The 12772-nt window shown below is 43.7% G+C and overlaps 1 protein-coding gene across 3 annotated transcripts in view; it reads left to right on the top strand.

The window, feature by feature from the left end:
* The first annotated feature begins 1774 nt into the window (after window positions 1-1774).
* TLK1 (tousled like kinase 1) overlaps window positions 1775-12772 on the top strand; it is a 68838-nt gene continuing 57840 nt past the window's right edge. Inside the window, exon 1 of one of the 3 annotated variants that reach the window (XM_051787399.1) lies at window positions 1775-1917. Coding sequence is in view for 1 of the 3 variants with exons in the window: in XM_051787397.1 (XP_051643357.1) it covers window positions 2496-2643 (148 nt within the window). In the remaining 2 variants the exon portion in view is untranslated. Of the gene's footprint in view, window positions 1918-2303; window positions 2644-6699; window positions 8406-12772 lie in introns of those variants that run through there. The other 2 variants (XM_051787397.1, XM_051787398.1) reach the window with 2 other exon arrangements.

Below are 12772 nucleotides of genomic sequence, written 5' to 3'. Positions count from 1 at the left end.
AGTCCTGCAGTACATGCCATTCCTCTTGGTCCCTTGGTGAGGTGTCTTCTAACACATTACGACATTGCAAAGATCTGATTACTAGTCATAGTGTTAATATATGACAGCTCAGCATTTTTAAACTGCATGTCTGATAGAAGAAGTAATGAATTGGATCTTCTTCATGTCCTGGTTCCCCTAATCAAAGCAACTGATGCTTTATTTAAACAGGAAGTCTCAACCCTATTGGTGGAATGACTTGCAGGCAACAGTTTGTAAGCAAAACTGGCAGAAAGAATGCTTGCTTATGTATGTTTTTGTAAGGATAGCAGGGGTTTGTATTAAGTGGATGCAAATGGTTATAAACAAAGAGACTAAATTTCTTTAACTTATTGCTTCTTACTTGGCAGATTTTAAAAGCAGCATGCTGCAGCAGGATATACTCATGAGGAAACGAGGAGCATGCTCACTTATGCTATTGTATGGATTGTGGGATTATGAGTATGTCAATTTGGTTTTAACCTTGCAAGAATATTCTATGCCAGCTGCTAAACATTAATACTGCAGTCAGAGTGAACTAGCACTGTTTTACTTTATGCCCATGTACTGGCAATTTCCTGGTATAATTCGCTTAGGTAAAATCTGAGTTTTCTTTCAGATCAAGTCTTTAAAAACAAGTCTTGGTTGAAATATCAAATCACTTCTCTCTGCCAAAAAAAAAAAATGTTATAGCTGTTACTAAATATATGTCCTGGAACAGACTTGTTTAGCAAGAAAACAAAATAATTTTTACTTAATACCAAATTGCAAAGAAACTTGCAGCTATGCTGTATATTTGTGGGAGGTGAAGATCTTAGATAATTTGACAGATGTCACTTTAAAAAGAAGATACAGAATTAGTAATATGTGTGTTGTGCACAGATCTGCAATCCAGCATTAGTAATCTATTCCTGTCATTCTCAAATAGAGGGGAAAGTAGGTTAGTAGAGGGCCAGGATGTCTCCACACAGCAACCACAAAATGAGTGCTAAGGCCTGACTGATGAATATATTCTTCATCTATGCAAAATGCAATATATCTGCAACCCGTTATTTTTTTAAAATAATAAAAAGTTATTGTTATACCTAAGTTGCACTGGTAAATGAATAGGTTTTGTTCCAAAACTGACTTTCCATATATCTCACGTTCTCAGTGATGACTATGTTAGTTTTGAGGAAGGAAAAACTGAAAAATGTGTTTACAGTCAGCTAAGTTTTCACTTTAGACTCTAAACTCAAGGCAGAGAGGAACGTTTTCAAAGATGCCCAGGTCTGGGTTGGTGCCCAGCTGCGTGGGTGAGGCGAGTGAGTGGTGGTGGGCCTGGCACATGGCTCCTGCCCGACTTCCAGTTCATCTGATGGGAGCTCCAGCTCTAGAAGGCTGGCGAGCAAAGCCCTCTCCCTCGGGACCTCAGCTTCTCCCAGGTCCCCCCGACTCTCCGCCGCCACACCATCCTGTCCGGGAAAAGAAAAGCACTGCGATGCGGCAGGCGCCTGACAGCGCGCGGAGGAGATGCTGCCGAAACACCGCTCACCTGGACCGTGCCGGGAGGCGCCGGCCCAGCGCCTCCGCTGCCGCCCGCACTCCCCGCGGCCGCGGGCTGGGCTGGCCTCGCACGGCAGCACGCCGAGGTGGTGCCGGGCGGCGCGGCCCCGGCCCCGGCAGCCGCGCATACCGACTCCGGCCCCGCCGCCGCTCCCGCCCCCGCCGCCCCGCCCCGACAGCACCATGGCCGTGGCGGCGGGGCGCGCGAGAAGGCGCGGCGGCCGGCGCGGAGGATCGGGCGCGGGCGGACCGTGCCGCCGAGGACACCCGGACGGAGGGGAGCGCCGCGGCCTCGGGGGAGCCGCCTCCGGCTGGGCCGTGGCGGCCGGCGGAGCGCTGCCCGCGGCGCGCAAGGTGCCCGCTGGGCCGGGGGGGAGGTACCGCCGCGGGACGGGCGTGCGCTGGGAGCGGGGGTCAGCCGGGGGGCGGCTGCGGGCCGGCCGGGGCAGGAGAGGGGCAGGGGCCGCCGGCGCGCTACGGCCGCGCCGCTCAGCGGGGCCGGGGGCAGGTGCGTGCGCGGCGGGCGCCGCTCCCCTCCCGCCGCCCCTGGGCGGCTCCGGCTCGGCTGGGCGCCGGCGGAGCGCGGCGCTCGCTCGGCTCACGATCGTGTTTGCGCATGACCCCTCCCCGCCTGCGCCCTCCCCTCCCCTCCCCGGCGGCAGCGGCGGCGGCGGGGAAGGTTGGCCTCAGACACAGGCGGCTGCTCGGCGGCGGCGGCGGCGACGCAGTGCAGAGGTGCGGGCAGGTTGAGCTGGCCCCGCTCCCCGTCTCTCCCGCGCCCCGCCTGCCTCCGGAGCTCGCTCCCTGCCGGCGGCCTCCCCGCGCCGGTGTCGGGCCGGCCCCCCGGCCATGAGCGCGGCGCTGGGTGTCCCCCCGCCGCGCCGCCTCCCCCGCCGCCCCCGGCGGCTGCCGGGCTCCAGGAAAGTAGCTTGATGAGTGTCCAAAGTAGCAGTGGAAGTTTGGAGGGGCCGCCATCTTGGTCCCGGCTCTCCACGTCCCCACCGAGCCTGCAGGGCTGCTCCGCGGCAGCGGCGGCCTCCCAGCTGCACGGCGCGCCGCCCGGCAAGGCGCCCAAGGAAGGTAACGAGCGCGCCGCGGGGCCGCGCTGGGGGCTCGGTTCTCGGGGAGGGGCCCGGTGGCCGCCGCCGGAGGTCGGTCCCGGGCTGGCGGGGAGCGGCGGCGAGAGAGGTCGGTACCCCCGGTGGCGGTGCGGGGTCAGCGCTGGGCCCGGCGGCGGTGAGCGGAGCCTCGGGCGCTGGGCGAGGGGGCCCCGCCGTCCCCGCCCGCTCGTCAGCGCGGCGGCGCCTCGTTGTTCCCCCCCGCGCCGGGCCGCGCAGCGGGACCGGCCGCGCTCCCTCCGTTCCCGGGCCGGCCGCCGCCGCTCCCGGCTCGGGCGGCCGCTCGCCGCGTCCTCCCCGAAATAGGCTCCCCTCCGCCAGCGGCCAAGTAGAAGTGCTGCGCCGGAGGATGCGGCTGTTGTCGCTGGAGGGAGTCGGGCACTTTTGGCATCATGGAGGTGGGAAGGAGAGAGGGGCCGACACCGGAGGTTCGTCCCCGTGGGGAAGTCGCCCTCGGGGGCGGCCGGTTTTGCGGCCAGAAGTGACAGGGCGCCTTGCGGCCGCCACGGAATGACTGCAACTTTCTCCTGTCCTCCATCACGCCTTCGATGATAATATTTTTCTCCTCCCTCCCCTGCTCCTCCCCTCTTGTGTTACACCGACAGCGACAGCAGGGTGTTGTGGGTGTTTGCAGGGAATATCTGTATGAAGGTTATGAGCAAACAAGTCCCTTCGCTGTTCCCTTTCGGGTATTGTCTGCTTTTCCTCCCTGTGTTGAAATGTGTTGCCACAAGATGTAGCAGTTATACAGCTAGTGAATTGCTCGGCGCTTTTAGCTAAAATAACTACTTGCTGAACGCCGGTTAGTGGCGGAGGAGAACTTTTATGCACAGATATTTGCATACCGAGCAGTTGTATAATTTTACTTGATTTGCCCCAGTTTAATGATTACCATGTAGCGTTTCTTGCAGCATCTGCAAAACGTCATTGCCCAAGCAGGAAACTTGCTAACTTAAAATAGAAATAATAGCGAAGACGGGGAGTCTTTGTTTTTCAAGTCTTCCTGTAGCCGCTTGCTTGCTTGCTTTTTGGGTTTTGTTGGGGTTTTTTTTGGTTGATAAGCGATGTAAGGATGTGGTAACAGGGATTCGACATCCTGAAAACGTATAATGCAGTCCGGTTTCTCCCATTTTCCACACCAGTAGTTGTCAGACTTGTATCACTCGGTGTCACTTTTGCACACGCTCCTGCAGGTAGATTGACATGAAATGCTCTAGAAAATACCTGGGAAGGAATTATGGTATATGTTAAAGATGCTGAGTAAAGTGGCAGGCATTTTGTGCTCGTCTTGTCTGGGAAACTGAAGCTCTTAGAAAAACGACAACCACCAGCCAAATTCGTAGTTTTAAGTTTATTGAGAGTAGGTTTCTTCGGTGTTGCAACTCTTGTTATGAATATGCGTGCATATAATATGTATGCATAGGATATTTTCGGGTGTATTCGAATACTTGCTGTACAAGCTTGAAATTACTATTGCAACATAAATTACGTATCTGTTTATTTTAACAAAAAATGGTGATCCATGACTACCTCTATTTAGACGAGGAAAAGCATTTTATTGTGAAATTAATTTTTAACGTGATGATGATGATGCTTTTTACAGTTTTCTTTCTTATGGCTCATGCTGTTGGATTTTTCTGGGTACTGTAATTTACATTCTCTGATACAGGTTCAGGGGTTACAGAGTGATTAAAACCTTGGTGTTTGCTTGGTACTATAATGTGCTGTATTTGCACGGTGTTCCTGGGTCGCATTACTTGTATGTTCTCACTAGGTAGCTCTATTTGAAAATCAGCATAAGCTGCCAGCCATGCTTGGGTTTATGTTTTGCGTTCTTGCTCGTGGGATGTTATCAGCACAGCTTACTTTATGTATGTACGTTTTACAATTAAGTGTCTTGCCTGAAAGCAGTAGGCTCTGAAATATAAACATGTCCGTATGTTCATAGACACTGGCTTGTGTATGTGAAAGAATGATATTGGATCAAACTAATAAGCGTGCAAAATTTGCAGTGCAGTGTGTTTATAGGAGCCTGTGCCATCATCAATTCTGAACTTGTGACACCTTGTGATGTTAGTGGAGGTTATGAGTTTTGGAGCAGTGCGCAGGGCTGCCGGCCCATACTGGATCAGCTGCATCACTGCTAATGCCTCAAAACCTGGGCCTGTTTTGAGTGGGTAATATTTACAGATACAGCACTCTTGGCGCTTGGGCGGAGCTTGTCATCCGGCCTGGCCTTCTCATTTGTGGATTCAAATCCCTTTGGTTGGCTTTTGTGAGAGTTATGTTCATATTGCCTTCAGATATGCAGGCCTTCACTGAGTGTATCGCGTGTGCTGTGGTCAATTTGACCTCACCTGTGATCCACTATGAAGGTTTGGTATGAGCCCACCTGTCTCATATGGACATTTAAAGGTTCTGGTTTATTAAGAACAGAAACCCCCAGCACCCTGATTTAGGATGTGCTAAAAATATTCTCTGAATATGTCATAAGGAAAAAGCAAAAAGAAAAGCTCACATATGTGTAACTATTGCACAAAGTTATTTGAAAAAAAATAATTCCAATGCTGTGCCAGTATCAAAAGAGACTACATGGAAAACATGGGTGAAAATAATATTTTAAAAATATCTCAGTCTTTTAAAATGTGCTGCAACGTTGCAGCAGCATTTTCTATTGGCTGTTATCTTCTGTGTCTTTACTTAGAGTGGCATCATTGCTTAGCTGTATTGATTTGAATATATGTTTTAAGGTATTAAAATGAAAGCAATGTGATGGACTTGAACACAATAATATCTGTACACTTTTATTGTATAAGAACTGTCTCTTGTTTGCATTTTAATATAGCTTCTAAATGGCTGTCATTCTGTCAATTGTTGTACATGCTTATGACTTATTTGTGGTATATGTGGTCACTTATTCAAGAGTCTGCAAGAGATGCTATCAGGAATTTAGGAGGACTGTTATACAGTATTATTTTACATACTGTATGTTTGATTCTGTAGATAAATCTTGTGCCATAGTTCACATAATTGCAGTCACTCAACTTCCTGTTTGAAGTTTCTTGACTTTTGTCTGCTTTATGTGTGTAACTAAAAACACCAAAGCACATAGCTGGAAAGTGCTCTTTCTTAAACGGGGAATGTTCAGGCCATCACTGACAAGGCAGAGTCAGAAGAGATTTCATAGATGGGTTTAGAGACTGCAAAGGTCACCTAGTTCCAACTCCTCTGCCATGGGCAGGGACACCTTCCACTAGACCAGGTTGCTCAAAGCCCTGTCCAACCTGGCCTTGAACACTTCAGAGATGGGGCAGCCACAATTACCAGAGGGTCAGCCTGTTCCAGAGTCTCACCACTCTCACAGTAAATAATTTCTTCCTAATATCTGATCTAAACCTACTTTCAGTTTAAAGCCATTGTCCCTTGTCCTGTCCCTCCACGCCCTTGTAAAATGTCTCTGTCCAGCTTTCTCATTGGCCCCTTAAGGTCCTGGAGGGCTGCTCTAAGGTGTCCCCAGAGCTTTCTCTTCTGCAGGTTGAACAGCCCCAACTCTTTCAGCCTGTCTTCATAGTAGAGGTGCTCCATCCCTCTCAGCATCTTCATGGCCTTCCTCTGGACTCCTCCAACAGGTCCACATCCTTATGTTGAGGCCCCTGAGCTGAACACAGCTCTCCAGGTAGGGTCTCAACAGAGTGGAGTAGAGGGGCAGAATCACCTCCTTCAACCTGTTGGCCACACTGTTTTGATGCAGCCCAGGACATGGTTGGCTCACTGGGCAGTGCTGTAGTATCTGGCAGTCAAGCATAATGCTTTGTAAATTATTTTTTGTGTGTGCTGTTGGCTTTCAGCACTTCACTAAAAGCAAAATAGAATGCCAAATAGAACTTCGAATTACTGCAACAGGAATGCTAATTTCAGTTTTCAAATTTGAGCCCAAATTGATATATGATGGCAAAGTGGTAAATAAACTTATGACATGTATTTGACAGTCTTTGAAGAACTAATGTTGTAGGTATAGCAAATTTTGTTGCTAACATCTTTTTTCCTAAAGTTTGATAAATGTCTCATATTTGTATTTATTGTTATCTAAATTGGGATAGTGGTTGTCTATCTGAGCATAAAGGTACAGTTTATTTCCTCCTTAAGTTTTCAGTCCAGAAAATGTTTCTAGGTGTCAGGTTATGTCCCCTATGCTATGTACAATGTATTAGTCCATGGACATAGCCCTGAACCTTATTAAAACTTCCAGGGTTGTTGTTTTCTGTTGTTTGCTTGTAGTATAAAACCTCAGCTGCTTTATTTGCTTTATGAGTAAGTTCTTAGTAAGTTGTTTTTTATCTTTCAACTGTAGATTGAACATTTTATGAATTTGGCCAGTTTATAGGGGAGCAGACAAGAATGGGAACACTTTCAATTTAAAAACGGTGGTATATTTTTACTCAGAATGAACAAAGCAATTATAAAAGGTTATTTAGGCTGGCTGTAGCATGTTGCATGTTGTGTGAGACCTAATGTTGGGCTGCTAGTGATACAAAGAAATTCTAGCTTCTGCCTTTCTCGAAGATGAGTTTCTCATGGTAAGCTGATGCTTATATCAGATTTTTACAAGATCTTGTAGCATGTCCAAATGAGAAATGGGAAAAGATGACCTTTTTTAATACGGATCCTTGTTTGAATCTGGTTTTCTATAAGGCAATGCTGTAGCGAATAGAGCAAATTAGTACTTGGCTGATTGTTTTATTTTAATTCTGTTTTAAGCTACCTAGAATGGAATTTCCCATTAACCTATTCCATTTTAAATGGAAAGAGAATTGATATCTTTAAGGACAGGCTATACTTATTTATTATTATCTCCATTCAAATAAAAAGCTTGCTATTTCTCTCATTCTTTTTTTCTCTCTCTGTTTTCTTCTTGTTTGCTTTTTCTTTCAGCAAGTAATTTTTTTTCTTAATCAAGCTGAAGTAAACTTGCTTATTAGTAATAACTGTGGTCTGCAATTAGTCTTTAGTCTTGACATTTCTTTGGATTTTCTTAGAGCCTGGTAATCCTAAACGATTGCAAAATACTGTTGGGACTTCTGAGAAAGACTACTTTATATATATGCATCATATAGAATTTTGCTACCTTAAGAATTGAGATTATGGAAATATGACAAGCTTAAATAATCCTTTATACTTTTTGTATTCTTGGTATAAGGTTGTGTTTTGAAGTAGTACTTGCAGTTTACTCTCATACTAAATTTTTTGCTTCCATGCTGAGATTTTTACACAAGAAAAAATGCTGAAGTTAGTAAATTGTGTTTATGAAGTAGAGTATTTCCTGAACTGTAGCTAAAAAGCATAAAAGCACACAAGTGGGAGGAAGAAAAGCTTTGTATTTATAAACTTCCTTCTGTTTGGCTTGGTGTGTTTCAGCCGTAAAATAGGAAAAGGGAAATTTAGTTTGCCAGGTTGCTCTGAGTGGATATTAAGGTGGGTAGGGGAAGCAGAGTGGTCAGGGTTTCTGTTGAGAATGCCAGTACTTCAGTTGTGATCGTTGGAGAGCAGTTAAACAGAAGCTGGCTGCCATAATAGAACCCAGTTTTTTCATGAGGACTTGCAAGTGGAAAACTCCTAATAGTAGCTGAAGATAACAAGGAAGGAGTACTGCACTTTATCACTTTAGGTTCAGTACTTAATGATCGAGTTCTATAGCAGTAGGGAAGTGTTAGTGAGTATCAGAAGGTATTTTGGGTCCTACATTTCCTATCATCGTGACTCCATCCTTACTGAGATGCTCCATTTGGGATAGGAAGTAAGGGTCTACTTCCTTCCCAGTCACCTTCTCTCTGGAGGTCTTACTCCTTTCTTTCATTCCTGAGCAGAATGCTGGGATATGCCAACAGAAAAGTCCTGGCAACCAGCCTTTCCCTGGTGAGGATGTGGTAGGTGGCAGGAACATTAAAGCTTGTAAGCTTTAATCCACCTCAGTCAAACTTAGTCTCAGAAGAATGGAGCAGAAGGTCCTAAATGAGGTTGGACATGCTGAAGATGCTGGGGAAAGGCTGAGACTGTGGGAGCCTTCGGGGTCGGTCCATGCTGGAGGGATTGACTGAAATCAGAGTGACTATATTACTAATTTTAATCATGACTTAAATCAGTGAACAGGAAACCCTGATTAAATAATTGTTTTTAATTTTATTTTGCATTTGTGCTTAATTATTTTTCCTAAAGAAAAGTTGATTCTAATTGGTCTAATTTGATCATACCTCTTGCTAGGTGGGAGGATACACATCTATATGCATTTATTTAGGTAGTTATGCAGCTTAGATTCTTAATGTTTAAGAAACATAATTCCCCATGCTTTAGACAGCTTTTAGCTTACTTTGTTAGCTAAGTAAAATGAATCCTAATTGTGCTACATACATAGAAGAAACAAATATATCCAAATGTGTTTTGCATTTAAACCAGATTAAGTAGAATTGTCTGTTGTTTGTAAAATGAGTCATTTTTTTTCTGGTCACTGTGCCTTGTGAGATTTGGAGTTAATAGATCAAATCCAGTCACCATTCCTTCTTGTTCATCATTTGGAAAAGAAAGCCAGCCTTCCCTCCTTTCTGAATTGTCAGTTGCTCTTTACCAGTTCTGAACCAACTGTTGAAATGGTTGAACAAATGAAAATGGCAGAAGTAGTTGCTGGTGAAAGCTGATCAAGTGCTTCAGAACTCTGATTCAGGCGGCTCACCAGCAGCTTCCCATGATGTGATGGTTTGGCTGCCAGCAGAGCATTAAAGTTTATAACGTTTGGATGTGTTTTTCTCTTGTACGAATTTAATAGATCATAAACTTTAAACCTCACTGTAGATTCTTATCGCTCCAAGCTTAGCTTAAACATTTTATGCTGGAGCGTATTTTTAAAATACACAAATAAGAAAAATTATCTGCCCTGTGCTCAATAGCTTTAGCTGGAGAGGCTGCGAGGCTGACAGTGTCCTCCAAGGATTTAGAGGAAAAGCTAGGGGTTGTTGAGTGGCTACACGACTGTGATGGGAATCTGGTCAATTTAGAGCGGGAAAGTTAATTTACTGGAGCTTTTACGTGAAACAGAACATCAGAGAGGAGGTTGGTATTCCCTAGGACCACCTCTGCTTGCTGAGAGGTGGCAGCAGGAGCATTAAGCGATGTATCTTGCCTGATCATATCTGCACAGTTTTAGGTGGGTGGAAACTTAAAGGCTACAGTGCTTTCTTTATAATGTCCTTAAGAACAAAGCACTCTGTACTTCAGATTTTAAGAAATGAGGATGGTGGTAAGAAACTCGAGTACCTTTTACAGGAAATAAAGCCTGACCATAATTATTTGGGGAATTGGCGAGTACTAGATTCCCTTTCTATGGACCTCTAATAGATCTATACTTGTAAGAGAAAAATAAGAAAAATTTTTTTTTTTTTAGGAATAACAGTAAATCCTAGTGCTTTTAGAAAAATCTGTTGTATGATGCACCCAACCTTTTGGCTATTTAATTTTCAACTGTACCTTGAGCTGAAAGCATTTAGATACTTCAATCACCGTGTCTTGCAGCTGTAGCTTTTGGTGGATTGCAGGTTTTTTTCTTTTTTGTAAGTAATAGAACTTCTAAACTATATGCTTAAGGGCAACAAATTGGAAAGTAATGCTACAAATAAATATATAAGTTACTTTTCATAAGTCCTGCAAGTCTGAAAGAATATAATTTAGATGCTGATCTTCACTCTCTGGGTCTCTGATGCCCTTGGGATCATGTAGATTTAACAGCAGAGGTATTTCCCATTTCTGTTCTCCACTATAGAACTCATTGACCTCTTGATTCTATGGAGATGGTTTCAGATGATGCTACAAGTAGGATTTGTGATACTTCTTTTTTTCACTCCTGTGGCTTAGACTAATCAGGCCGGTACACTGCATAGCTGTATTTGGTAAATATTGTTTTTTGTAGTGAATACTTGTTCTCACATAGGTTCCACGTTTTGTCCTAAATTTTGCAGCAGTACTTAAGCCAATTTTTTAATGTGTGCACACTAATGCCCTCTTTGTGGCTAGTTTTGTCCTCAGGGACGTTATGGCATTTGTTATTTCTTAGGTTATTCCTAGTAAAAGTGGTGAGAAAAGTAATGTCCTTTAATAAGTTGATATTTTCATTATAAAGCAATTGAAAATAAAATCCACACATTATTAATAATATTCACTTCAACATCAGTAGAATGTCCAAGAGTGGTAATATCTAGGGAATGTGATTATCTTCTTAAAGTGATTTTTTAAACTATGATAGTGGTGATTATAAAGAGTAGTTTTGTCAATATTACTAGATTTTTTGTTTGGTTTTTTTTGTTTGTTTTTTTTGGTGTGTTTTATTACAAATCAGTTATTCCTTGAACTGGTGGCTGTTTGGGAGTGGTTGCTGTGTCTTTGATACATGTTTTAGAAACTTTTTGATTATTAATGTTGCATTTTAGTTTCAGTAGTTACTGTAAGAGGCTCTCTTGTAAGTTTTCTACAGACTTTAACTTTGAATAAGGTAGAGTAATTGTTGTTATAGTACCTTTTTTCTTAGTATTATGAAGGATTATTATGAGGAGTGGGATTTCAGTTTTTCAGTTACCATAGGATTCAAATAGAAGCAGTTCTTGGAGATGCAGGTTTAAAATTTTTAAATGAGATTTTAAAAACACTTTTACTGTGCATGCCATTGCCTCTGTATGTGATTGCTTTTTTGAAGTTCATTGCTTATTTAATTTACTTATCAGATTACATATTGCCTCTTTATAATTAAATTGTATTGTTAAGTGATTGTGATACAAATAATGCCTAAGAGGAGTTACATCAGTATTCAAACTAGGAAAGGCAAGTATCATGTTGGTCCTCCTTGTTAGATGGTATTTTGTATTCTGCATCCATAGATGATATTTTTTTCAGTTACTTGTTTGATACATGCTTACATGTCCAGAAGGTGCAAGTGGTTAGTATTAGGGAAGAGGCAATTTTACATGTCCTGCATGTACACACTTTTATATACACACAAAATGTTGTCTTGACGAGCTGTTTTGTTATTAGGAATACTAATGTTGTGGTTAGGACCCTGCATTCCCCATAGCAGTCTCTTAAACAAGCTAAGCTTATGCAAAGATTTCAACTGCTTGTTAGTAAAAATGTTCTAATTTTCTGTTGTTTCTTATTACATACTTCTTAAAAACTTGCTTCATTTTTTCAAATTTGTAATTTTGTTAAACCTGATAACTATTGCAGATGTTACAAAATTTGGCAGCTGGATTAATCATGCCAGTTTTGCCATATCATGAATTTTAGCTTTTTGTATTGCAGTTCACTTTTAAACAGATGAACAGAAACATGTAGAGTTCACAACAGCCTAGTTGTGTATTAGATTACATATTAATATTGTATTTCTTGTATTTTATCTCTATTTGTTATACTTGCAACATATATCATAATTTGGGTATGAAATATTGAAGCAACAACAGTGAAATAATTTCCAGTAAATTACCTTAATAGCAATGGTTTTTGGTTTTTTTCCCCCTCTGTATCGTGTAATTGAAAGTTGACCTGATTTGTTCTCCTGGCTAAATCACAACTTGCTGTTCTCTTGGAGCCTTTCACTTGTTTTTTTTTCTTCTAGAGAAGTGCAACCAACAGGCACCAGTCTCTGCCAGCATCTAACACTACCTTCCTGCTGTTTTTCTTAAATCTTTTTCTTTAAGTTTGTTAAAAAAAAATAGGAAAAAACCTGCTATTTTTACTTTTTTGTTGTTATTCTTGTGGTTTTGGAATTCCGTCTTTCTAAGGGAAGCAAGTGATGAGGCAGCAGCACCAGTGACTGTCAGAAGTTTCAGAGTTTGGCAGTGTGCCACTGTTCCTGCTGTCTCTGGGTGGGGTGTGTGCTCTCTCCCAGATCAGGTCGCTCAGCTTGCCTCCTCCCACTGCCAGTTTCCCTTCCTGACTGGTGCTGGGCCGCAAGGGTGACCTCCAGTCTCATCCTGCTCCTCTGCTTCCCCTTTGCTTCTCTAAACACTGGTGCCCCTGCTCAGCTTTTATTTGTGCATGCTGTTGATATTGCTGGA

Source organism: Manacus candei, unplaced genomic scaffold (assembly GCF_025592945.1).
Source record: "Manacus candei isolate 608988 ecotype Guabito, Panama unplaced genomic scaffold, ASM2559294v1 h1tg000023l, whole genome shotgun sequence".
NCBI lineage: Eukaryota > Metazoa > Chordata > Aves > Passeriformes > Pipridae > Manacus > Manacus candei.
Note: the sequence above shows the minus strand (reverse complement) of the source record. Positions and strands in the feature narration are given on the sequence as shown.